Below are 25664 nucleotides of genomic sequence, written 5' to 3' on the forward strand. Positions count from 1 at the left end.
ATGGAAGAGAAAGGCAGGTAGAATTTAAACACCTGAAAGAGACAGAGCCTAGAAAAAAAAAATTGAAAGAAACGCACATCTCTTCATTAAAAGAAGCTAAACTATTTCATCCCACCTATTGAGCATCAACAATGTGTAATTTATTGCTATTTGGTTGATAATAAAAGGGTCCATGGGGAAACTGTCACAATTAGCCATTTTCTTAAACCTGACAGAGTAGACAACCAGAAATGTAGATCTCTACAGAGAAGAGGGTGGGAAGGACCCAATAGCCAGCTCTCCTTGAACACCAAGGAACAAGGATAAGCATCACGCATACTGCTCATTTCTGTCTCTTGTGCTCACAAACAGAAAGGTGAGAACTTAGCCCCAAATCTACAATGCATCACATAAAACAGTGCTGCTGAAGAAGTTAATTTTAGATTCCAGAGTTAACATTTAACACAATTTGATATCATCATAATCATCATCTTACTTTTTCACCTTTGTCCCCAACAACACCGGTGATGCCCCTCAAACCTTGAGCTCCCTGAAAATGAAAAATGGAAAGGAAATTATTTTAGTGTAAACAAGAAGGTTTCACAATCTCCTCACAAAAGATACTCAAGAAGGATGTTCTTGTGACCCATGACAAATAGTGACATCACGTAGGGACTTGCAAAATTACTGATGACAAAAAGTAAATACTACTAGTTTAAGAAACTACCATAATAAATCTATTGTTTCATCTAGCTTGTATTGTTTACTTTGATTTTATTTGAAAGGTATAGAAATAGAGGTATACAAAGAGAAGTTATCTGCTACTTCATTCCTCCAAATGCCTGCAAAAGCCAAGGCTTAGCAAGGGCAGACAGAACTCCATCTCAGTTTGCCGCAGAGGTGAAAGGGACTCAAACACCTGCTGTCTCCCAGATGTAGGAGGCTAAAATTAAAAGTAGAACCAGGACTCAGGAAAAAAAATCAGGCACTATAATATGGAATGCAGCTTCAAGTGGCAGCTTAACACTGTGCTAAACACTCACCCCATGGGAGTATATTTCACTCATCTTTAAACGCATATACAGAACCTACAAGGCCATTCCTACCTCCTTCACAGTTTGTAACTTGGTCACATGTAACATAATTTTAAACTTTGGAATAATTTTCCCTACCAACATAAACCATAAGCTAACAGGTACCCATGCTACCCTGCACAAGGTTATGACATAGACATGAAGCTGGAATTTCCATCAACCACCTGCATTCATTATTCCTAAACTCTTCCTATGATAGAAGGCATTCTACAGTATAACTTGGCAGTTGGAGCACTTGCCATGGTCCCCATCTTTGGCACAACATTCAATTTTCCCAAAAATGAGGGAGTGGGTATTATTTCTGGAATCATTTTTAATATTGAAATGTTGACATTCTGTGTTTTCTGGCTCCATGGCAGGAGGGCTCCAAAAACAAGGCCTAACAAGGGTACCCTTGTGAGAGCAGCTTTGAGTGAAAGTCTATCACAAAAGAGAAGAAGCCAATTCTGGAAGAGCTGCAGTTTATTAACTGCTTTGGTTTAAGGTAAAAGAGTTCTAAGGCTAGTCATATACCTCATCTTCTCAGGTAAAGAAAATAAGACAAGTATATAATTCACTCTTTACCTAGATCAGGAATAAATTCTGTGAAGATCAGGAATATCCTAAAATATGATTTTGCAGGAGATGCTCCAGCTTAGAACATCCACTTAGGATCCAAAATTAGACCTGTCCCAGATTAAGCAGGCTCTTTCTTATGTAGATCAAACACTGACTCAGAAGGTACAGGCAGTATTTAAAAAAAACATTCCAATCAATAGCAGTGTCATGGGAATGTCACGTATGGTCTCTTGAGTTTCTCAATTCTTTGAAGGACATGAGTTTTATAAAATATGCTGCCAAGCATATTTTCACAGTGTATACATTGCTTGCCATTGCAAGTTAAGCTACCACCTATAATGCTGGTACCCCACATGGGCACTGACTTGAATCACAGCTGTATCACTTTCAATCCAGCTCCCTGTTACTGTGCTCAACAAAGCAGTAAAGAGTGGTTCAAGTGCTTGAACCCCTGCCACCCACATGGGAAGACCCAGAAGAAGCTCCTGGTATCAGGCTGGCCCATTTCCTGCCATTGCAGCCATTTGGACAGTCACCCAGCATATAGAAGACTGAGCTCATTTAGTCTCCACCTTTCTGCAACTATGCCTTTTGAACATAAACATTTAAAAGAAATAAAGTGAAAAATCTGCATGTTACTTTATATTTCTACACGTATATATTTAAAGTGAAAATGTGTGAGTTCTACAGATACATTTTGACACACTGACTCACAGATATCAAAAGGTTAAAAAGCACTGCTGACTACCCTAGTGGACCACTCAATTCATCAGCACCCAATATAGACCCTTTACTCATAAACACTTTTTAAAATGCTGTTTGCGGGCCCAGCATGATAGCATAGCTGTTAAAGTCCTTGCCATGAATTCGCTAGGATCTAATCCCAGCAGCCCCTCTTCCCATCCAGATCCCTGCCTGTGGCCTGGGAAAGCAGTAGAGGATGACAGAAAGCTTTGGGACCGTGCACCCACGTGGGAGACCCAGAGGAAATTCCTGGCTCCTGGCTTTGGATTGGCTCAGCCCCAGCCTTTGCGGCCATTCCGAGTGACCCATTGGATGGAAGATCTTCCTCTCCGTCTCCTCCTCTCTGTATAGCTGCCTTTCCAATAAAAATAAATGAATTTTTTTTAATGCTGTTTGTAAAATCCTCTTCTGAGCATCTGTGCAAATGGCCTTCTAAAATATCTTTAAGCCTCCAAAATTTTCTTTAGGAAGCAAAAAACCTATCTATTATATATCATTATCTTCAAACTGTATGAGTCCAGATCCTTATTGTTTTACATCAAAGGCTCAGGAAAAGCAAACTTCTGGAACAGTTTCTTAGAGCCCTCCAAAGATCCCCTTATGTTTCTTGCTTGACTTAGGGACTGTATCTTCCCGATTCTGATTCACTTGCTTTACATTCTAGGTAAACACTAATTTACATGGCTCCCTGAGCATTTTAAAGGTCATCCCTGGGGAAGAGAAGGAAAGTGAAGAGTGGCCCCGTATTGCTCTTCCCTAACTCCAGTTTCTAGGAATGATACCTGAACCTATCTTTTACATAGTTTATCACCTGGTGGCCATGTTCAATGAATATTCTGCAATTACTATTTTCACAATTAATATTATACATTTTGGCAAGAAAAAAAGCATAACAATTCCACACACAACACAAAAGCACTGTAAATTCTAACATAATGAAACTTGTAAATTAAAGTATGCTAATACCCCCAAAATTACCTTACATAATATTGTATCAACGTGCTAAAGCGCAAGGGACAGGTTTTTATTAAGAGACATGATTATTAGCAATCAAGAATGCTCCAATTACAATGATTACATGCTTCATTAAGCCACATTAATCTAGGGCTTATATACCTAATAAATACTTGGGTACACAAAATGTTCTTCCTGTATCAGGTGACAGAACCAAAGAATGTAAAAATTGCATCATCCTCTTGTGCTTAATATTGGCTTTCAGATCGCTGATCCTTAAATGGATATATATTCTTCTAATATATACATTTACTTAAATGAATATGTATAAATATATATATTTAGATAAGTAATTATATGTAGAATTTTCCTGTTGGAAAAGTACTTGAACATCTCAAGGAGACCTTCTTTATTTTAACAAAGTAGCTATGTCCCATTGTTGGCCAGATGGTAAAACAGTACAACGCTAATGCACTGCTATTAATTCAATACTAAATAGAAAAGCTCCTGCGTCTTTAAAATTATTTGCACATTCTCACTAAATATCTTTAAAAATACTTTACTGGAGGTCCTTGAGCTCCAACTTCCCCCAGCTCTCCCTGGTCACCTTCTTCACCCTGAAAAACAAGGAGAAGCGCACCACATGTTATCCTAGAAAATCAACACAGAACACATAATTCAACACATCTGGAGCTCATTTGACAACCCCTGAATTACTCTTCCACACTTTAAATTCTTAGAGGTAACCCATGTTCACTGTAGAACGTTCAGAAAATACAAAGTATGCAAATAAATTAAAGTCACCCAAATCCTTACCATTCAACTACAAATAGCAGTAACATTTATGACATTAAAATTTTACAACTTTTCTAGAAGGAAAGAGAGAGACACAAAGAGGAGAAAGGGACAGAGGAAGAAAAAGAGGAGAGAGAGGAAGAAGAGAGAGGGAGATGAAGAGAACATATGCCTTCTTGCAAATCTGTGTGTAGGTCTGTGCATATGGGGAGGTATCAAGAAAATGTGATTATATTATGCAAATTCACATAAGATATTTTTAATCATTGTTTACATCTTAGCTATTCTTATAATCTTTGTGCCACTGACAAATTAACATATTTAAATCAGTCTTTCCTTAATTGGGTTATACCTTTGCTATCACTCATTGAAATACCACATATATTTTTCTATTTCTTAAATGAAAATATTCAACTTAGTAAATTCTCTCTCAAAAATCTAAAGTGGAAATTCTTATTTATTTGTTCAGATAGCTGACCACATGTTCCAGTATCATTTATTAAATAATAGATACTCTCCACATAGAATAAACTATTAAACATACTTGGTTCTGGACTTCCACCATGCTCTACTGACCTGCTCTATGATGTTGCCAATGCATTTTAATTTTTGCAGTTTTACAATACACTTCAATCTAAAATCAGATTATTTTCCTGACCTTTCTTTTATTTCATGTGCTTCAATGCAGTTAATCTTCTTAAAATTTTTATTTTGATTTTATTTGAAAGGCAGAAAAAGAGATCTATCATGTACTGTTTGCCTACCTAACCCAGGGCAAGAGCCTATAACTCAGTATGAATCTCCCACATGAGGCAGAAACCCAAACACCTGAGCCATCATCTGCAGTCTCCAAGAGTGCACAGTGGGAAGCTGCAGCAGCAGAACAGGGGCGAAGGCTAAACCAGGTACTTTGCCAAAGGTGGGTAGCCCAACTGGCATATTAACAGCCAAACACTTGCATTCTGTAGTTACTCTGATTTTTCAGATTCTTAAATGTTTACTCATTTAGATGAACCATAGAATCTTTGAACAGATCATGAAAAAATTCTTCATATTAGGATTGTATCAAATCAATAGATTAATATCATAAGAATTAGACTATCTCAAAACAAAATATAAGAAGCCAGTGTGGTAGCATAGAGGTAAGCTGCTTCCTGTGACACTAGCATCCCATGTGGGCACTGGTTCGTGTCCTGGCTGCTCAATATACAATCCACTTCCCTGCAAATGTTCTGAGAAAGCAGTGAGACATCATATGAGAATTTAGGCCTCTGCCAACCATACAGGAAACCCAGACAAAGCTCAGGTCTTTGGCATGGCCAAGTCATGGCCACGTGGCCATCTAGAGAGTAAATTAACTGATAGAAAATCTCTGCCACTACCTCTAACTGTGACGTTTAGATAAGCAATCTGTTTTTAAGAAATCCTCAACACATCTCTCTGGCTGGAATATTGTTTAAGTTTGTTTTAAGGTATTTTGTATGCAGTTGCTTTTGACAATGGGACCTTCTGTTAAATGTTAATATCTGATTTGCCATTTTGGTTACTAAATTTGTAACATCTGATCAACTTCTAAAATTCATAATAGTACAAAAAGAAGTCCAACTCATCACTTACAGAAAAATTACTTCACCGTCCCTGAAAAGTTATTCCTTTTTGATAAAAGTTTTACTTTTCTAAAATAGGTATACTCTACTACATCTCTGTAATAATTGGCATCTGAAATTATAAAGTTAACCATGCAAAAATTTTTCATTTTAAATGTTAAGTATATCTAATTCCAATCCACTTTTATGATTTATTACATGTTTTCCAACTGCCTTATCTTCTTGCTTGATAGATCATATTTCAGAGATTTTCATTCTTAAAAAAAAAAAAAGGAAATCTAGGAGATGTTTGCATGCTGGTTAACATGCCATTTGGAATGTCCACATCCCACATCAGAGTGCCTAGGATTAACATCACACCTTTACTTCCGATCCAAGGTCCTACTAATGCAGGTAAGACAGTCTGACCACTGTCACCCACAGAAAGCCTTGGATTCTATTTGTAGCTTCTGGCATCAGCCAGGCCTGACCCTAGCCATTTTAAGAAGCAAACAAGTGAGAGCGAGAGATCACTGTCAGCCTGTGTCTGTCTCCATCTATTGCTCTCTGTGTGTCCGTCTCCCTACCTTTCAAATTAAAAAATTATTTAGCATGCACAATGCAATATTTTTTCTTTATTAGAAATACAGAAGACAAGCATGAGTATCAATACCAAGCATTTACATAATACAAAGTATTAGGTTATACCTATATCACTTATAGTTGCTTTCTAAGTGAATTGTGAGGCACGTCAATGTCAGTTTTAACCTGACATATTCATGGTGTGGTTCATAAGAACTGACTCACAGTGGGGTGAGTGACTCTCAATGAGAAAGCCAAAAAACACCGAGGTCACTGAGAGGTTGACCATGTGTGCAGCACTAGCTGTTTTTCCCCAAAAGACTACAAAACTGCAAAAGCTGCAGTGATGGAAGTGTCCACAATAGTCTTTCTCTAACAGACATCAGGCATTTCCCAGAGATTCTCGATGAATACTGGTGTCATGTATTGGATTACAATTTCACCTGATAAAAGGCACATAACTCATCAAGAACACCACAATGTTGAGTATCAGATTCAGGTGTAGCAATTTGCTACTTCACTGAAATGATTTGTGAATGATAATCATCTGCTATATGCTACTGCCTAAATCACATTTTAACAATGGAAATATATAAAGCCAATAGTGAAACATCTAGAAAGGCTATCAAGAAAGCAGTCCGATTTCTAGTAACTACCAAATGATACCTAGGAATTCATTTAACTAAAGAGGTGAAATATCTGTACAATTAAAATTATAAGTCATTGATGAAAGAAATCACGGACAGAAAGAAGTGGAAAATCTGGCGTATGCATTAGAGGAATCAATATAATTAAAATGTGTTTATTACTGAAAGCAATTTACAGATTAGAATTTTGAAGGGATTTAACCAAAAGACATTTTTCACTGAACTAGAAAACACTATGAAAATTGTATGGAACAACAGAAGACTCAAATATTCAAAGGAATCTTGAGTAAAAGAATACAGCAAGAGGTATTATACTACCTGACTTTAAAATACATGACAAAGTTACAAGTAATTAAAACAGCAAAGTACTGACACAAAAAGAGATCCATAGAACAATGGAACAGAATGAAGACACAACCTGCAAATTCATGCATCTACTATCAATTGATATTTGACAAAGCTTCTAGGAACAAAAATCGGAATAGCCTTTCAATGCATGATGTGGAGGAAATTGAAAATTCATCACCTATAGAATGTCACTAAACTATCTTTCATGTATAAAAATTCACTCAGGATGGATTAAGATCTTAAACTGAAGATCTAAAATGCTGAAAGTACTAAAAGAAAACAGAAAAAAAAAGTTAAATCATTGGAATTGGTGAGGATTTTTATAGGTCAGATCTAAAATGTACATAAAGTAAGAATAGACAAATGAGGTCTCCTCCAAGGTAAGACTTTTTGGACAGCAAATGAAACCATCAACAGAATGGACAGCTTGAGAGAGAATATATGTGCAAGCTGTGAAGCTGATAATATCCACAATACATAAGGAACTCAACGCAATGGAAGACAAAAATAATCCAATTCAAAACAGAGTAGAGGGTTAGCACTGTGGTATAATGAATTAAATCTCTGCATGCCACACCAGTATCCCATATGGGTACATGTTCATGTTTTGGCTGCTCTACTATCACTCTGACTCCATGCTCATGCAATTGGGGAAGCAGCACAAGACGGCCCAAGGGCTTGGGCCCCTGCACCCTGTGTGAAAATCAAAGGAAGCGCCTTGGTTACTGACTCCAGTCTGGCCCAGACTTAGCCACTGCAGCCTTGTGGGTAGGGAGCCACTGGATGAAAACTCTCTAACTCTTCCCTTCAATTAAATAGAGTAAATTAAAAAAAAAAAAGTCCCATAAAAAAATGGGCAGTAGATCCAAATATATTTCTGAGTTTTGAGGAGAAACATTTCCTTGATTGGATATTAGACATATAACAAAATGTCACATAATACTTGATAAATACATATTTTATGTCTGCTAAAATCGATTTAATGAAGACCTTCCAAAAAAATTAAAAATTAAAAGAATTCATTATCACCATCTGTCCTGCCTTACAAATAATTCTGTACTGTAAAGCAGAGAAATGTAGCCATTATTCTGAAAAAAATGTGAAGGCAGAAAATCTTCCAGTAAAAGCAGAAGGAAAATCCACAGCAAACAATAGGAATATTTATGAGAAAATGGCAGGACCCAGTCATTATCAATAATAACCTTGGATGTAGATGGCATAAATTCTCCAATTAAAAGATACAGACTAGATGAACAGTTTTAAAATGAGTCATTTGTTTGCTGCCTACAAAAAAATATCTTGCCTAAAAAGATACAAAGACTGAAAAGGGAAAAATGAAAAAAACGATTTCTATTCTAATGGGAAGTAACAAACAAAATGACCAAAAGTAACCATCATAATATATAACACAAGAACCACTTAAAGAAAGAAAGAATGCCATTACATAGTCATAAAGGATTGTGAATGCATATGCACCCCAGGGTACCGTGAGTATTTAAAACAATTGTTAACTGATCTACAAAGAAACACAGAACTCCAGTACAATAATGGGGGACTTCTACACCCCCCTATCAACCAGGACAGAACAATTAGAAGGGAGGGGGAGGAGAGGGGAGGAAAAGAGAGGGGAGGGGATAGGGGAGGAGGGACAATAGCTAATCTTCATTGAGGATCAAATGGATCTAATTGATACCCACAGAATACACATTCTTTTTAGTAGCACATAAAACTTTTTCTAGGTTAGACCATATGCTAAGCCATAAAGCAAGTTTCAGCAAATTCAAAACAAACAGAAAAGAAAAATGAAATCATATCATGTGTATTTTCTGAACACAATGAAATAAAACTGGAAATTAATCTAAGAAACTGTAGAAAAATTACAAATACAACCCACTTCTGAATGGGAAACAGATCACAGAAGAAAACCTAAAAGGAAATTCAAAATTAAAAAGGAATTTTTGAAAGAAAATTAAAATTAAAAAAGCGAAACCAACAGTTGCTGGAAATGAATGATGGCTACAATACAACATAGAAAAACACGATACTGCAAAAGCAATGCTTTTTAAAAGGGAAGTTTATAGAGTTTACTGCCTACATTAAGAAATTAGAAAGGCATCACATAAATGATCCATATAAAGGACCTAAAAAAAAATAGCAAACCAAACCCAAAATTAATCAGAGGAAAAAAATTAAAATTAGAAAACAAAACTGAAACCAAAGAATAGTTTTTTTTTTTTTTTTTTTTTTATTGTTGCTTACACTGTATTGTGTAGTACAGTTTTATAGGCGCTGGGGATTCCCCCCACCCCTCCCCATACCCCTCCCCCCATGGTGGCAAAGAATAGTTTTAAAAAAGTGAAATAACTGGGATTTCTACTGAAAAAAAAGGAGACTAATAAAAGATGAGAAACAAAGTTGTTATAATGGACACAACTAATAAATGATCATCAGGAATTATTACAACTATATGCCAACAAATTGAAAAAATCTAGAAAAATAGATTTGTAGACACATGCAATTCATGAAAATTGAGTCATGAAGACATTAAACCCAAATAGACCAATAACCAAGAAGACACTGAGTTATTAACAAAGACACTTAACAAAGAAAAACCAATGGTTCACTGTTCAAATCTTCCAAATTTTGCAAATACTAATCCCAATCTTCTCATATTCTTTAAAACATTTGAAACAGATGTAATCCTCCCAGACCCTTTGTAACAGAGCAGCATCACCTTAATTTCAAAGCCCGAAAAAGATACAGTGAAGAGATTATAGATCAATATCCCTTATGAACAAAGATGCAAAAATTGTCCACAAAATACTAACTAATGGCATCCATCAACACATCAGATGATCACTCTCCTGGACTAGGTGGGATTTATTATTGCTTAGCAACATGTGGGAATCAATAAATTTAAATTTAACACATCACATTAATAAAAAGAATAAAAACCAGATGTGGAGAAAGCGTTTGATAAAATACAACATCATTTCATGATTTAAAAAAACTTAAGGAATATTATTTCTAATTTTCTAAACACAATCAATATGTACCAAATCTACATTCAGCATCATATTTTGAACGAAGGAAAGTTGGAAGCATTTTTATGGAAAAGATCCAGACCACACAAGGATGCCCAGTTTTACCATTGCTATTCAGTGAAGTTCTGGTAGTTTCAGCCAGAGCATTAGCCCAGAAAATACAAAATGGATACAAATTGAAAAGCAGGAAGTCAAATTATCCCTGTGTTATGGATGGCATGGCTTGTGTGTGTGTGCATATGTATATATATCAGGAGAGACAAAGAGATTTTATATATATATATATACATACACACACATATATATTAGATGTATCAAAAGATTTCACCAAGAGACTAATGGAACTCACAAGCAAGTTTGATAAGATGTCAGGACATAACATCATCACACAAAAAATCAATAGCTTCTGCATGCACACATAATGATGTGGCTAAGAAAGAACTAGTAAGACAAGTCCCATTTACAGTATCTACAAAAAATTTTAAATCTTGGAATAAATTCTACCAAGAATGTGAAAAGCCTCCACAAAGGAAAATTATAAAGCTTAAAAATAAAAAGGAAGACATAAAATGAAAATATCTTCTATGTTCATTGATTAGAAGAATATCATGGAAATGTGTACACTCTCCAATGCAATTTATACATTCATTGCAACCCCCTTAAAATATATGACATTCTTCTTAGAGCTAAAAAAAAAAAATCCTGCTAAAATTTATATGGAAACACAAGAGACCTCAAATAGCTAAAGCATTATTACACAAGAAAGCCAGAGGCATCACAATATCAAATTTCAAGACATATTACAGAAAAGTTATCATTAAAACAGCATGATACTTTGGTACAAAGATAAATCTATAAACCGATAGAACAGAACAGAAATCAATCCACACACATACAGCCAACTAAACTTCGACAAATGAGCTAAAATCACTCCCTGGACAATAAATGGCCTTTTCAACAAATAGTGCTGTGAAAAGTGCACCTGTGTAGGCGGAAGTATGAAACAAAATACCTGCCTTGCACCTTGTCCAAAAATCAACTCAAAATTGATCAAGTATCTAATTCTATGTCCTGATACCATCAAATTACTAGAAGAAAAAATTGGGGAAACTCTGCCAGATATTGGTATAGCCTAGAAATTCTTGACAAAGACCCCAGAAGCACAAGGTAATCAAAATTAAAACAGAAAAACGTGACTGCATCAAGCTAAGCTGCTTTACTGCAAAAGAAATATTCAACAAGGGAAGAAATGGGCAAATATGAACAGGCTTTCTTCAAAGCATGAAATACAACAGCCAACAGACACATGAAAAAATGCTCAGGATCACCAGCTATCAGGACAAATTAAGTAAAACCTACACCAAAAGTAAATAAAACCTCACTGTAGCTAAAATGTCTGTAACATGAAAATCAAAAACTAATGAATGTTGGCAAGTATGTAAGGGAAAAGGTACCCTCGTCCACTGTTGGTAGGAATGTAAACTAGTACAATTATTGAATACAGTACGGAGATACCTCAGAAATGTAAAATTCTCACTGTTGAGAATTTAACCAAACGATATAACAGTATATGAGACAGCTATTTGTACACCTATATTTATTGAAACTCAATTCACAATAGCTAATATATGGAATCAACCCAGATATCCGTCAAAAGATGGCTAAAGAAAATGTGGTATAAATCCACAGACTATTGTATACTATTCAGCCACCAAAACTAATAAAATCTGTCTAGCAACAAATGAATGCAACTGGAAACCATTGTGCTTAGTGAAATAAGCCAGTCCCTAAAAGACATGTCTGTGTTTTCTGATGTGTAGCAGTTGATATAGAATATAGAAATATGCATATGAATCAAATGGACATCCTGTAATATGATTATTGCTTTTAGTCCCTTGGTTACACATTTGTGAAACTATTATCCCTCTACTTTTTACTTTTTGAGTACTATGGTTACTGGTGCATTAAGCCTGTGTTATACGGTGGAATGATAATACATCTTTGAAAAATTGAAGAAACGGAAGGAAAGGGGGGATTGATGAAAAATGTTGGAGGGAGCAATACAATAGTTATCTTATAATTGTACCTACAAAATACACAAACTGTATTCTCCTTATAAAAAACCCAAAAAGTATAAGATGAAATTAAACTTTTATGTAAATTTTAATTAAATGTACATAAAACTAAAAAAATTATTCAACCTTGCATTAAAAATAATTGTTAAACTCTTCATTAAATATTTTGTGAAATACATTCAAGGTAAACTTTTGCATCTGAATGCAAACTTCAGGTTGTTCTTCATGTGCTTTCAGTTTAGAGTCATTCACCTATGAGACCTTTCAAAGTTCATTTTTCATTCAACTATTGTCATCATGTCTTTTCATGTCAATTTTCACTGACTTTTTAAAGCTTTAAATGACACAAAAATGTGAAATGAAGAAATTTTCAACAACTCAAGGAAAATTTCGGTGAATTTCCTGACCACCCCCCCCCAAAAAATAAGCAGGCTTCCTACTGAAGATCAAAACAGATATGACAAAAATAACCTGTATAGCACCAAAAACACTAATCTATTTTTGTGGAGAAACACCCTGATGGACAGTCCCACCACCAAATTTCACAGGATGGGAGAGCGCAAGTTCCCTTAAATGAAGGATCACAAAAGAAAGGAGAAAAGGATGCAGGGAACAGAGAAACCAGAAACCCACTAAATGCGCTTCACTATACATATTACCTAATCAGTAGCATTTGACATAATTTCGCATTCTTGCATATCTGTTTTTTGTGGGCAGCTAACATTTATTTTCGTGCAGGAATATGCCACATTTAATTTAACCAAATTCCCTGTAACTTGAACATTTTTTTTTCATTTTTATGCTCCCAAAATTTAGAATAAACCCCAACACATAGGAAGTACTTAGTAAGTACCTGTTCAACTACAAATTTCAGTACATTTCCAAAACACTTTTTCTGTTTTTCCAGTTTGACCCAGAAGAACCCAGTTGTCCCGAAGCAGATAAATAAAACACCCGAACTACACATATGTAATGCAAGACTTTTAAAATACATGTTTTAACTAGAACGGGGTGCCTAAAATTAGTCTGATTATTCTGATTATGTAAGATTATTCAGCAGACTGTTTTTAGCAAAGGAGCTTAAAGATACTCATGCCTGAAGACATTAGTCAATGGCCCCTGCAGCTCCTGACTTCCCAAGACTAATCCTCTGCCAGAAAGCCCATGTAGGACACAGCCAGCAAAGCCAAGAGGACCTGCATCAGTAAAAGTGACCAAAAAAACTCTGCCATGCAGAAAGCCCAGTCTGCAGATGCTTACCCACTAAACACTCCAGTAGATGACAAGAGAACAAATAGGTTATCTTGCTTGAAACCTCAGCCTTGGTTTTTCGGCAAGGCTTGCCAGCTCAGTGCAAGTTGTGCTAGATTCCATGTTTCTATCCGAATAACGTTAAGTTATCATTTACTTCCAGCTTACTCAAAATTCCAGATACATTGACATGAAGTCAGAAATAAATTATTTCAGAACTTGAGATGAGAAGCTACAATCAAATACCAACTTATCTTGTTTCAAAAGCATCGGATACAAAATCTTACAAATTGTGGTTTTTGCTGGGGTACAAGGAAAAAAAAAAAATGAGTGACCAATTTGTGAAGCAAAGAGTAGCTATACAGGAAAATATTGAAATGCAGGATTCCTTCATTGTAAGTGAACAACTTTAGAATATTGTGCTTAGTTAAAATATTGATGCATCTACTCAGTTTGTTGATCTTTAGTTAAAACAGGAGGAATATCACACATAATTGTACCTCATATTAATTACAGTGAGTACCAATTACTACCTCCCATTCTGTTGGTTCACTAAACATTGTTCATTTTTCTTACCTTATGTCCTTGTCTTCCTGGTTCACCAATTTCTCCTTTAGCCCCTTTATGACCCTGACAAATGCAAAAACAAACACACATGTAAATATATAAGTAAATACAATTGTATTGCATTGGGTGCAGAAAACTGAAAATTCACTTCACAATTTAGGGATGATTCTCCATCCATAAAGCTATGTCAATATATGACTATGAAAGATTATCTCACACAGAAAATATCTGCCTTAACTGGCCTGTACAGATCATGTGTATCATGACTGGTGCGTATAATAAACATGCTTTTACAGAAAAGCACTACTCTAGAAAAATAAACACTCCATTACCTATTTCAGCAACATGATTCATTACTAATTCCTGCCGCTGCCTCTATCCGGTTTCCCCATCTTTCTGCATTTGGGCTAAGAGCATGAAATCTTCAGCATCAGTAAGTAAATTTTTCAGAAGTGGCAACACTGACCCATTTCATCCAGCCACTTCTGTGGAAGCAGCTCTCAATAGCTCCAGTCTCCTGTGTCCCACCCTCCAGCCTAGGGAGAGGAAGGGCCACTATCGGATGAAGACATCCCCAGAAGCACAACTTCCTAAAGGTAATTTTAAGTGCAAAGGGGAAGTAGTTAAAGCTGTAGAGCATGAAAACAAGATCCATGTGTTTTCTTGTCAGGCCACCAATCCAGGTCCAAATCTCGCAGTTCAGGGTACCCACCAAAAGCTCCCTTGCAGAAAACCTCAAGGAAAACCAGTCTCTTTAAGGCCTTTCAACTCCTAGCAGAATTCCATCAGTATGGAAATTTACTTCAGACTCACACTAAAAACAGGAAACTCCTGGTCCCAAATTTTGACATCTGTTTTTTGTTTTTTGTTTTTGGCTTTTGGGGTTTTTTTGTTTGTTTGTCTTATGGAAAAATTATATATAGTTGTGAATAGTGAGAGAAAAACCTTTAAGAAAGTCTTTGCCTGTTTTGGAGTTTCTCTGAGTTTTGTTTTGTTTTAAAGCTAAAACTGATTACCCAAAGCTAAAACAGGTGCCCAATCTACCATCCCCACCACCATCTTCTGCCCATAGGAGGCTAATTCATGAAACTTGCTTCAGGGTTCCTGGAGTCTCTCAATCCAGTGTATCTTCTAGGTGTGTCTTTACTTCCTCACAAAGGCATTAGTCACCTGTACCAATAGGTGCACCTGCAAGGGGTGCCAGCTAGGGCATCTAAGACTGATGAAACACTAGAGAACAAGCTAGTGGATTTTACCAATTCATCCAAGTGAGGTCTGCATACCACAACAGTTAGTGCTTAAAGTACAGCTCCACTGTGCTTGTGGACAGTATCTTGAAAGGAAAACAGGAAAACTGGTCCCTTACCCTCATGCCTGGTAGGCCTGGATATCCAGAGCGACCTGGTGGGCAGGAATTGGGACACTGCCAGAAAGAGGGGAGAAAAGAGATTATATGAGCTGGAGTCCCTACTTGGGGACCAAGTATGTTCTCCTTTTTTGCTGTTTTTGCCAATGATTTCAAAAACAGAATCTCAAGGCAATTATAATAACCATGAAGTAATTCAAAATCTCTCATTTCGTAATTATTTCATTTTTAAACTTAGAATTATTTTGAGATGACAAAATGTATAGTAAATGTAACAAATACCCTCCACATATTTATTCATCATCCAGTTTTAATGAATGTTTAATATTCTGCAGTTTTTATCTCATGTTTAATTTGCCAAAGAAAGAAATGCTTATAATCACTGTAGCATAACCTGATTCATTCCCTTCCCCTCTACTGGAAAAGCCCTAATGGACTAACATTCAGTTTAATGCTATTCTCACCATCACGGGCTCTCAATCTGCACAGAAAACAAGGTTTGGGTGGAGCTGTTTGTCTTCTACATCCAAAACTCAAATTGTTCTGGTGACCAGTATGCCTCAGTCACCAAATGGAAAAAAACCACAGAAAGACAAAAATACTTTCAAAATGAAAGCCTGTCATAGTATGCATACACACAAACTACCATTCCACCAGTCCACTATGGCTAATGATGGCTCTGCCACTGAACAAAAATAAAGACAAAATTCAGTAGGTTCCAGAGAGAATATTAAGGAGAACTCAGTTGAAGACTACACAGCCTTCAAAAACTGAGGTTAGGTCCAGGGCTTGGAGAGAGGGAAGGGGGTACCCACTTCTGGACCCCATGTTACAGCTCCCTGTCCGCTTGCACTAGATGGGCCAGCTGTGCAAGGCAAGATCTTGGAGTTGCCAAGACAACCAAGGTGTGGGAGCATCCCTAAAGCTTCTCTACCCAAGCCTAGGCAGGAAGCAGCTGTAGGCAGGGCACCCGGAATAAGTCGAGATAGTCGCTTCATTACTCTCATTCAAGACAGCTCTTTATGAGCCCATCCACCTGGGTTCTGCTATATCCTTTCCTATGTTCATGACCATAAGAAAGGGGGAAAAAACGGGCGGCGGGAGTGGGAGGGTACTTAAAAAGCCAAGTCATTTCTAAAACCAGTATCCATTCCAAGACACCCCACTTCCCTACTTCCTACTTCACTTCCTACTTCTTTGTAGGGCAGTCCTTTCTATTTCATTGCTTCAAATAAAATTTCTGTTACACAGGAGCATGCTTCCCAGCTTTTTATTTCTATATTAAGCTGAGCATAGACCCCACTGAGTTTCACCGGTAACAAAAACTATATTTTGTTCCAAGGAAAACATCTTACCAGAGGATCTCCATCATGAAAGCCAATTGTTCCCTAGAATAAATGAAATATTAAAGAATACAATTAAATAATTCATTCAAACTTACTTATAAGAGAATGTTCACTAGAAAAATATAAGAAGTATATTGGCCTAATAAAAAAAATACAAGGAACATAACATCCTAATCTAAGAACTTCACTCGTGGGTATTTTCCTGATGGAGAACCCTAAACTGCAATAGATCATTTCTTTGGGGGAACTGCAGGAAAATGAAATAAGAGGCAGAATAGAAAATACAGAGCACTCTAAGTCACAAATTAAAAGTAAAGATTATCCTATTTAAACTTCTAGTTCTTTTATTTCTTACTATGAGAATCTATAAAGCTAGACCATTTGAAAATTCTTCTTTTATGTGTTAAAGTTTTGAGCACTTAGGAAATAACAAGTTCAAAAGACTTCAATTGTAAAGAATGACACTTTGTCTGTGAAAGTCACACTTTTTGGTCTAAAAAGAACTAAGCTTAAAGTAAAAATACTGGTAGCCATTTTGGAAGATCAGAACAATGACTCAATGAATAAGCACTTCCATTTTCAATTCTTAGATTGTTTTTCAGTCCTCGCTCTAAAATGTAAAGAAATAATCAATCTGCCTATAACTTACACTGGGTCCTGGAGGTCCAGGGGGGCCAGGTGGTCCTCTTCTCCCAGGATCACCCTGCATTGTAAGGAATGATGATAGAGTGGTTATCCATGTGTTAAAACACAGCACAAAAAGCCAGCCAGGAGCAAAAGAAGGCCATCCCCCAAAACTCTGTAGCAGTTCAGTCATGCATTGATTTGCCACCCAAATCAGTGGGCAGCCCATAATCCATTGAATTAAACAAAATCAAAATAAAGGAATTCTAACCTCACCTAGGTGATATAACAGGCAGAGGGGGACAGCAAGAGAAAGCAAATTCCTATGAAGAGGATGCTCATTCGATCACCTTGCAAAACAAGCTGGCAATGGGTATTTATCTAGTTAATTTGCAAAGGAACCACAGTTGCCAATACTGCTGGTGCCATCCAGCTCATGAGAGGAAGAAGGCTCCAGTGACTGAGGCTGTGAAATGGAAAACTTTTCCCTGGCTGGGGCTGTTCACCAACAGTCTGCCACTTGGTCTGTCAGGCACTTGCATGTAATGCCTCAAAATTCAAGCTGGCTAAATTCATGTACATCATTTAGATGAAAATGGGTCCCAATTATTCTTCACATCTGGTATTTATTTTGGGGATGTTTTAATTCTTAAGGTTCTACCATCAGAAGTCAAAAACATCTGACAATTATTTTAGTCTTACAATTATGCAGGCATTTTTAGTTAATCGATTTGCAAACAGGAAGTACATGTGGAGAAGCAAGAAGGTGAATAATATGTGGTTTTTTCCTGTATTAATTTACAGTTGCCTGGCTTCATAGAATCTGACTCCTTCAACAGCATTTTTGAAATATTTTCTGGATTATCAACATGCAGCACTGTTTGAGAAATTTGCTCCATAAAGTTCAGCTCTTCATTGTCCAAGTTCTGCTTATTTGATTATAATTTAATGATAACAGGAACATACATTGTAATAATTCTAGACTAATCTTTTTAATTCTTACAGGGAGTCCAATGCAAAAGCCACTGGACCCCAGTGCTAGCTCACAGTCTGTACAGTGGAGGTTATATGCCATTTTGTGACACTTAATCTAAAAGCTGGAAAGAGAAGTGGGGCTGAAAATTTTGGAGTGAGAAGAATCAAATATCAGTCAAATATATCATCATCAATATTACAGAATAAAATTCATCTGCTGCTTTTGCATTTTCAGAGAAAAGACATCACATAATTTGTATACCTTAATAAAGTTTTCTCTGAAACTAGCAAATGTTGATCAAAATGCACTGTGGTACTCACAACAGGTCCTACTCGGCCGAGTTCTCCAGGGAGTCCTGCTGTCCCAGGAGGACCCTGCAGTCAACAGAAGAACATTGTCCTTATGAACATTTTTATAACACATCATGAGTGATGCCAAATATGATCAACGTGAGACTGAGAAATGTGTATCTGTGCTGGTTTTCTTTCCCAATGAGACAACTCATTTGATCAAACTTTAATTACTTAAACAGAATAATTTTTAAACAAAAAAGCCTTGTTTCAATTAACAGAATACTAATATCATTGTAGCCATGTAAGATCATATAAGCAGGGAATAACACACACCACAGGACAAAGTGTTAGCTGGAGAATGATGTCAACATTTATGACTTACCGGGGGTCCAGGAATACCACGGCCCTAGGAGATTAAAATGAAAATGTTTATAGCATGTGTCTTATACCATTTAAACCATAAATTCTATCACTTAATAAATATGATATTTATTCTAAAGATGTTTCAAAAGGAAGAAGTAATTTGTGTCTGCTCTTAAAATGTTCCTTTGATCTCTGTGCTAACTGGAAATATTTTTCCACACTTCATTTTTATAAAAAACAGAACACCCATGCTTAATGTCAGAATTTACCATTACTCACAAAAAAGGTACAGCACAAGTAGCCAATTCAAAGATTTTATACATCTGAGATATTTTATATGAAATTTTCATCAACATAATTTATAATAGATGTTCCTATATTTCCAGATACTCAATCCAGGAGGCTTTGAAAACAAAATGTCGTTACTCCTGAAACCTAAACCCACAATGTGATTCTAACTGAGTGCACTGAATTCAATCTTGAAGCTACTCTTTCTGTCGCCTTCGCCTTTACACTTAACTCCTAAAACAACAAAATGCAAGTAATCAACGACTGAAGTCCATTTTATTCAATTTCTGAGCCCTAATTTCTACCTCAAGCCTTAGTATGTAATAACTTCACCATAACTATGCTGAACTTAAAACTACCAAGAATCCGTATTATCTTTGCTTTTCGACTCCAATTTTTCATGATCTGAAATTACATTTATTCATAGCTGTCTATGACATCATACTTGCTTTTACTCCAGACTTTTTCTAAAATAAATCTATCCAAAAATCCCAAAGAAATAATGCATACTCTTTCATGATACTCTCATATCTAGTTATTGAGGCATCCAAACAAAAAAGAACTTCACACAGGCTGTGTAAGTTTTAACAATAAATGAGGTTTTTTCAAGGCATTTGTAGAAAAAAAGTCTCCTATTTGAACATTTTAATATAAATCAATTTGGGAAACAGGTGTTGTGCCTGACAATACCAAAGTAATCAGTAAGTGATTTCATTATGAGAGACCTAGATGCTTGGACAATTTTCCCAAATATTTTAAAGCACAACTTTATAAGATTTTGATTTCTGAGTTGAAAATAGAACAGCAAGTCCATTCGCTTCTGGAAACAAGCTTAACTGGAGAAGTCAAAAGTTGCTGAATTATGGAAAAGATAACAGTACAAACAGAAAAATATGGAAAAATACAGGTAAATGACAAGATCGAATGAAGAACAAACAAATCAGAAAAGCTTCCTGAGACACAGTCCTGTCACACACACAAGAAACACCAATCTTCTGGGCTGTGCAATCTCAGACTAGCAAGGAGTCAGGCAGGTGACAATATCTCTCAACATTTTACTCAAGAGAAAACCAGCTGTGAAGACACTGGTGTGATGAATGAGCTACGTACTAGACACTTGGATCTGTGTTGTTGGACAGAGATGCTTTCTATCAGTGACTAGGGGAAGAGTCCTATTGAGAAATATATCCACAAATAGACATAAGTAGTTTACTCTGTACATCTAAAACTTTCTGTAAAATATTTCTACTCACAGCAGTGATGTTTATCAGATAAATCATAAATCATACAGATTTATCATGTATAGTATATAAAAAATTGCACTTAAAACAATGCACAATGGCAGAAAGAGGACATTTTCAATTCTTTTGTTATCCAATTACTTACTGGAAATCCACGAGATCCCGGCACACCAGGTTCTCCCTAAAAACAAACACAACTTCACTGTACTGAGCTTCAAGTGGCATAAAGACTGGAAATCCTCAAACTACACAAATAATGACATCATTAAAATACGCCATCTTCTAGTTTTCAAACACAATTTTAGTTGAACTAGTTACTTCAGCTTCTTTACAACTTAATTTGCCAGCTGATTTGCAACTACAACAACGCAACTGCACTTTAGCATTTGGTTCGTATCAGCCAGGTAGCTAACTTACTTTTTGTCCCCTTGGTCCAACAGAGCCAGGAGATCCATCAGGTCCTGTTAATCCCTGACAAAATAAGATAATGATATTAGAATTAACATATTTACACCAACAGCTAAGTGGAAATTTTGTTAATTAACTGCAGGATGGTTACATCTTACTTCATAAGCTCTGCTTGCTAGTTGTTAATAAATTTTATGTAGCTAACTTCCTGTTGAATGCATGATTTACCATGATGTTTTATGTCACTGCAACACCAGCATCCCATATAGGCACTGGTGCATATCCCAGCGGCTCCACTTCCAATATGGCTCCCTGCTAATGACCTGGGAAAGCTGCATATGATGGCCCACGTACTTAGGCTTTTGCACATATGTGGAACACCTGGAACAAGTCCCTGGCCCCTAAAGTCCCTTCAGTGTGTTCCAGTCCTGGCCATTGCAACCATTTGGGGAAAGAACCAGCAAATTAAAGCTCATGCTCACTCGTGCGCTCTGACTTGCAAATAAGTTTATTTTTTTTTAAAGAGTAAGATATTGGTTTACACATCTTTCCTAGCATGTCATAATAAGACCTCTAAAAATATCTCTATTGATGCAATTGATGATAATACCACAGCTGTCCTCTGGGTGCAGGGTTCTAATCAAATTCCCACACCCCTAATTGCATTGTCCATATGGGAAAAGAAGAATTCAATTTCAGAAGATATCTGAAATATGAATCTGTACATATAAATATATATATGTATCTAGATATATATACATCACATCCAACTATATAACTTCCAAAATCTAATTTGCCATAAAATACTAAATTTTAAAAAGATGACAAAGAACAGTAGCTGTGGCAGACAATTGCTTTCAAATAAATCATTATGCAGGCACAGTTCTGTGCTGGGTAATGTTGAAGCTGACAGTGAACTTCGTGCTACAGCTTGGCAAAGAGTATTCATCCTCAGCGATGATTTCCTGCCAGCATTCCAACAGCTCATCTGATAAAAGTCAAAGCATTCTTGGAAAAGCAGAGCCACAATGATTCTTTCACCTTTTCCGCTAAATATTGACTCAACACAGGATAATAAACTTCAAACTGTTCCTTTCAGAACCTTTCAAGAATCACCCAATTAACCATTTTGTTGCTGTTGTTAAATATTAACTTGCTTGTGAAACAAGGAGCAGAAGGCAAAGCTCCTATTTCTACATTCAGACTCACTAGGAAAGGGCTGTAGTGCTTCTCCCTCTGACTTAACTCCCCAGGGGCCAGAAACAGAAAACCCTGATCTAGTCCCTGTGCTTCAAAGCTGTTCATTTGCAATTTACAAAGGTTTTTTAATGTCACATCAGTCTAAGAGTGGAGTAACTAAACTAATTCTAGAGTCTCTCCAAAAGTTGGTGGATATAAAACATACCAATGTTCATAAATAATCACAAAATATCAACTATAAATGATTTTCATTAACTGTTTGATTCTCCTTATCATTCTTCTATGTTGGCAACTTAAGAATTTAAAAAAATCACTATCACTTTTTCTCTCTCTTCTCCCCAGTTCTGCATCAATTAAGGACCTCAGGTCACACATCCTTGAGCCAGGCCTGGGAATTTAAAGGAAAAACCAAGAAATTGCAGGTTTGGCGGGGGGCCGGGGCTGGTGGGGGGAAAGATCTTAGCTCCTAAATACTTCTCTGTCCCGGAGGAAACAAATTATCTTCATAATTATTCTGGTTTCCCTACCTATAGAAAACAATAGATCATTATGGGTTTACAGGTATTAATGGGACAGTGTTTGAACAAAAGGCACTATACAAATGCAAACATTTTTCTTCTACATCTAGGAAATGTTTAAAATACTGGCATGTCATGGGTTTCTTCCTCTTTTTCTTTTGTGTTCCTTCTCTGTCCCAAAAGACTCACTCAAGGCTCTCACTAGTTCTTCCTTGAGGACCTACTGATATCAAAGTAAAAAAAAAAAAAAAAAAAACCTTACTCTGCTATAATTTGCTCTATTTGAAATCTGGCTTTGAACTCTTTATGTTTTACTCTTAAGTATTTGAAAGTGTTTTGTTTATCCAAAATTTCCGTTCAAGTGGGGAAATTTCAGAATAGCAATTGTCCTCATAACATGATGGTAAAGAATTTGTTCAGCAAACTGCAGAAACACTTTTAATCTGGAAGACAGGCAAATCTAGCTCCCTGTAATTATACTGCAGTTTAATAGCAAAACAACACTCCAGATGACTGTTTCAATTCTTCAGTTAGCAAAATATTTTTAAAAGTTTAATGTATTCAGAAGTTTCCAGGGAATACAGAAATGAATTTAACTAGTGTTAGGCTACTCTTTTAGATATTTATTTCATAGTACAACAATTTCAACTACCAAGATGCTTTGAAGAGGAGCTTGCTAACCAACAGGTATCATTTCATTTCTACTGTCCAGACATCAGTTTGGTTTCCAGTTTGTATTATCCAAGTAAAGTCCCTGAGGGCTACAGGAACTGTCAACTTGACACACACAGATAGTTCTAACTAGGAACTTTAAGATGGAAAAGTTGTTAGTATTCAAGCAGCCCTGGTCAGCTCATTTGTTGTCAGTAATGTCAGCCAGAAAAACACTTCAGAAAGAGGTAAACTTTATTTTGGAGTTCGTCTTCGATACATCCTGACCATTTTCCTATCCCTGCCCCATGCCCACACATCCCTCACTTTGAATGCACCCCTACCCCCACCCAAAGTACATCTTTTTCATATTCTATGGGCTTTGTGTGTTGCCCTGCCCCTTGCCCTGCCTTCAGCTCCTGCTTCTGAATTAATTAATTTTGGGAGAGCAAGTGACAAGGCAATGTGAAGACCATCTGCTACCAGTCCCAGCTGGCTGCTGTGACCTCGTCCAGGCTGAGGCAGCGAGGAGGCGACTGTTCAGACAGCAACCAGCACCTCAGTGTTTTAAGGAAATGCCAGTCATGTATGTAGGAGTCAAAAGGCATATCCACTTTCCCAGGTTCCTTTGCAGAAGCTGCCAGATCCATGCCCAGTCAGATAGTGTGGCATGAAGGCCAGGCTCAGAGCAGAGCCAGAGTACTTGCCTGCCTCATCATTGCATCTGTCTCCTGCTAGTATGGCGCCCTGGGTCTCTGTCATTCCGTGTACCTGTATCTGCTACTTTTCCTCTATGTATGTCAGTCTGTCTACATCCATCTGTGTCCACCTGTCTTACATCTTGTCTGTTTCTAACCCCCCCACACACACACTCTTTCTCACACACACAACACACACACACACACACACACACACACACACAGATACCTAACAGTGCATCACACAAACCCCGGCCTGACATCCTACTCACATCAGCTCCTGGTGTGCCAGGCTTGCCTGGAGCTCCTGGTTTCCCCGGTTCTCCTACAGGACCCTGAACAAGGAGAGAAAAAGGTGCCAAGTTAAGACTGTTGGAACATTTAAAGGGGAAAAATGGTGGGACCGCTGCACAGATCAACTTACCGGAGGACCTGGGGGACCCTTTGGACCTCGGTCACCCTGGAGATAGAAGAAAAAGTGAACGTGGCAGGAAAGAACTGAGACAACCCCACATGTGTGAAAGCAGGCAAATGACAGGTAGGACCGGGACAGGACCACCTCCCCTCTCAGAAAATCTCCTGGCTCCTGGGATCCAACCCCACTCTCACCCAGGCTGGAAGGCAGGTAAGTAAAGGTGGGGGCACCTGGCACCCTTTCAAAATGTGGGAAAGCCACAGCCAAAGCCTCCTACAGGACGAGATTGGGGACAGAAACTTACATCAATGCCATCAATGCCTGGAACTCCAGGGGGTCCTGGAGGCCCGGGTGGCCCCGGCTGGCCAGGAGGACCTCTCTGTCAACAACAACACAAGTATTAGTAGGTGTACCCCCAAGGAATGGGGTACCTCCCTGCAGAGGCCAGGCTTTAAAAATCCAATATGGAAAGAAAGGAAAGGTATGCTCGGATTCTGCCGTTGTTTCCAGTCAGATAAACTGTGGAGTTAGAGGCAGAAAGAGCCCCCATTTCTGTCTCACCTCTACCTCTGTCTCAACCCCAGGGGGTGCATGGTAGAGAAGCAAAAGCCTGGAAAGGGATTCTGAAATGAAAATGGGGGTCTCTCACTCCCCCCATGTAATTAGTAATTGTTGGTAAGGGTTTGGGACAGGATACAGCAACCAAGAGTGAGAGTCCTGGCAGGTGACAACCCAGCAGGAGCAGGGCTTAGTCTCTCATCCAACAGGATGGGGAGGGTGTAGGGGAGCCTGTGGTCAACACGGGGAAGCCTTGGAGCCTTTGAGCCCCAAAACTCAGTCTGGGCTCCTTTCAGCTGTGCCTGCAGAAACATTTTCTTGCAACAAGAGCTTTGCACCTCACTTCACTCACTCCCAAATGCCTCCAGATTTCAGACTGCCCCTAAGGTGTGACTCCTTTTATCGCTGGCAAGCAGGTGGGTTTTGATGGTGCTAGAGAGAAGGCTGGTGTCTGTCACAGGATGAACGGGTTGCTCGAGGAATAAGGGATTTTTT

At 37.4% G+C, this 25664-nt stretch overlaps 1 protein-coding gene across 1 annotated transcript in view; it reads right to left on the reverse strand.

The window, feature by feature from the left end:
- The window catches only part of COL9A1 (collagen type IX alpha 1 chain), a 93002-nt gene that overhangs the window by 47180 nt on the left and 20158 nt on the right, over positions 1-25664 (reverse strand). The window contains exons 8-20 of the mRNA XM_040983043.1: positions 24916-24990; positions 24621-24656; positions 24469-24531; positions 21139-21192; positions 20867-20902; positions 19212-19235; positions 18857-18910; positions 17586-17639; positions 16946-16978; positions 15591-15647; positions 14234-14287; positions 3893-3946; positions 476-529 (exon numbers count right to left, since the gene is read on the reverse strand). Coding sequence (XP_040838977.1) covers positions 476-529; positions 3893-3946; positions 14234-14287; positions 15591-15647; positions 16946-16978; positions 17586-17639; positions 18857-18910; positions 19212-19235; positions 20867-20902; positions 21139-21192; positions 24469-24531; positions 24621-24656; positions 24916-24990 — 648 coding nt within the window. The remainder of the gene's footprint in view (positions 1-475; positions 530-3892; positions 3947-14233; positions 14288-15590; positions 15648-16945; positions 16979-17585; positions 17640-18856; positions 18911-19211; positions 19236-20866; positions 20903-21138; positions 21193-24468; positions 24532-24620; positions 24657-24915; positions 24991-25664) is intronic.

Source organism: Ochotona curzoniae, unplaced genomic scaffold (genome assembly GCF_017591425.1).
Source record: "Ochotona curzoniae isolate NIBS_2020 unplaced genomic scaffold, NIBS_Ocur_1.0 contig_3819, whole genome shotgun sequence".
Classification (NCBI taxonomy): Eukaryota; Metazoa; Chordata; class Mammalia; order Lagomorpha; family Ochotonidae; genus Ochotona; species Ochotona curzoniae.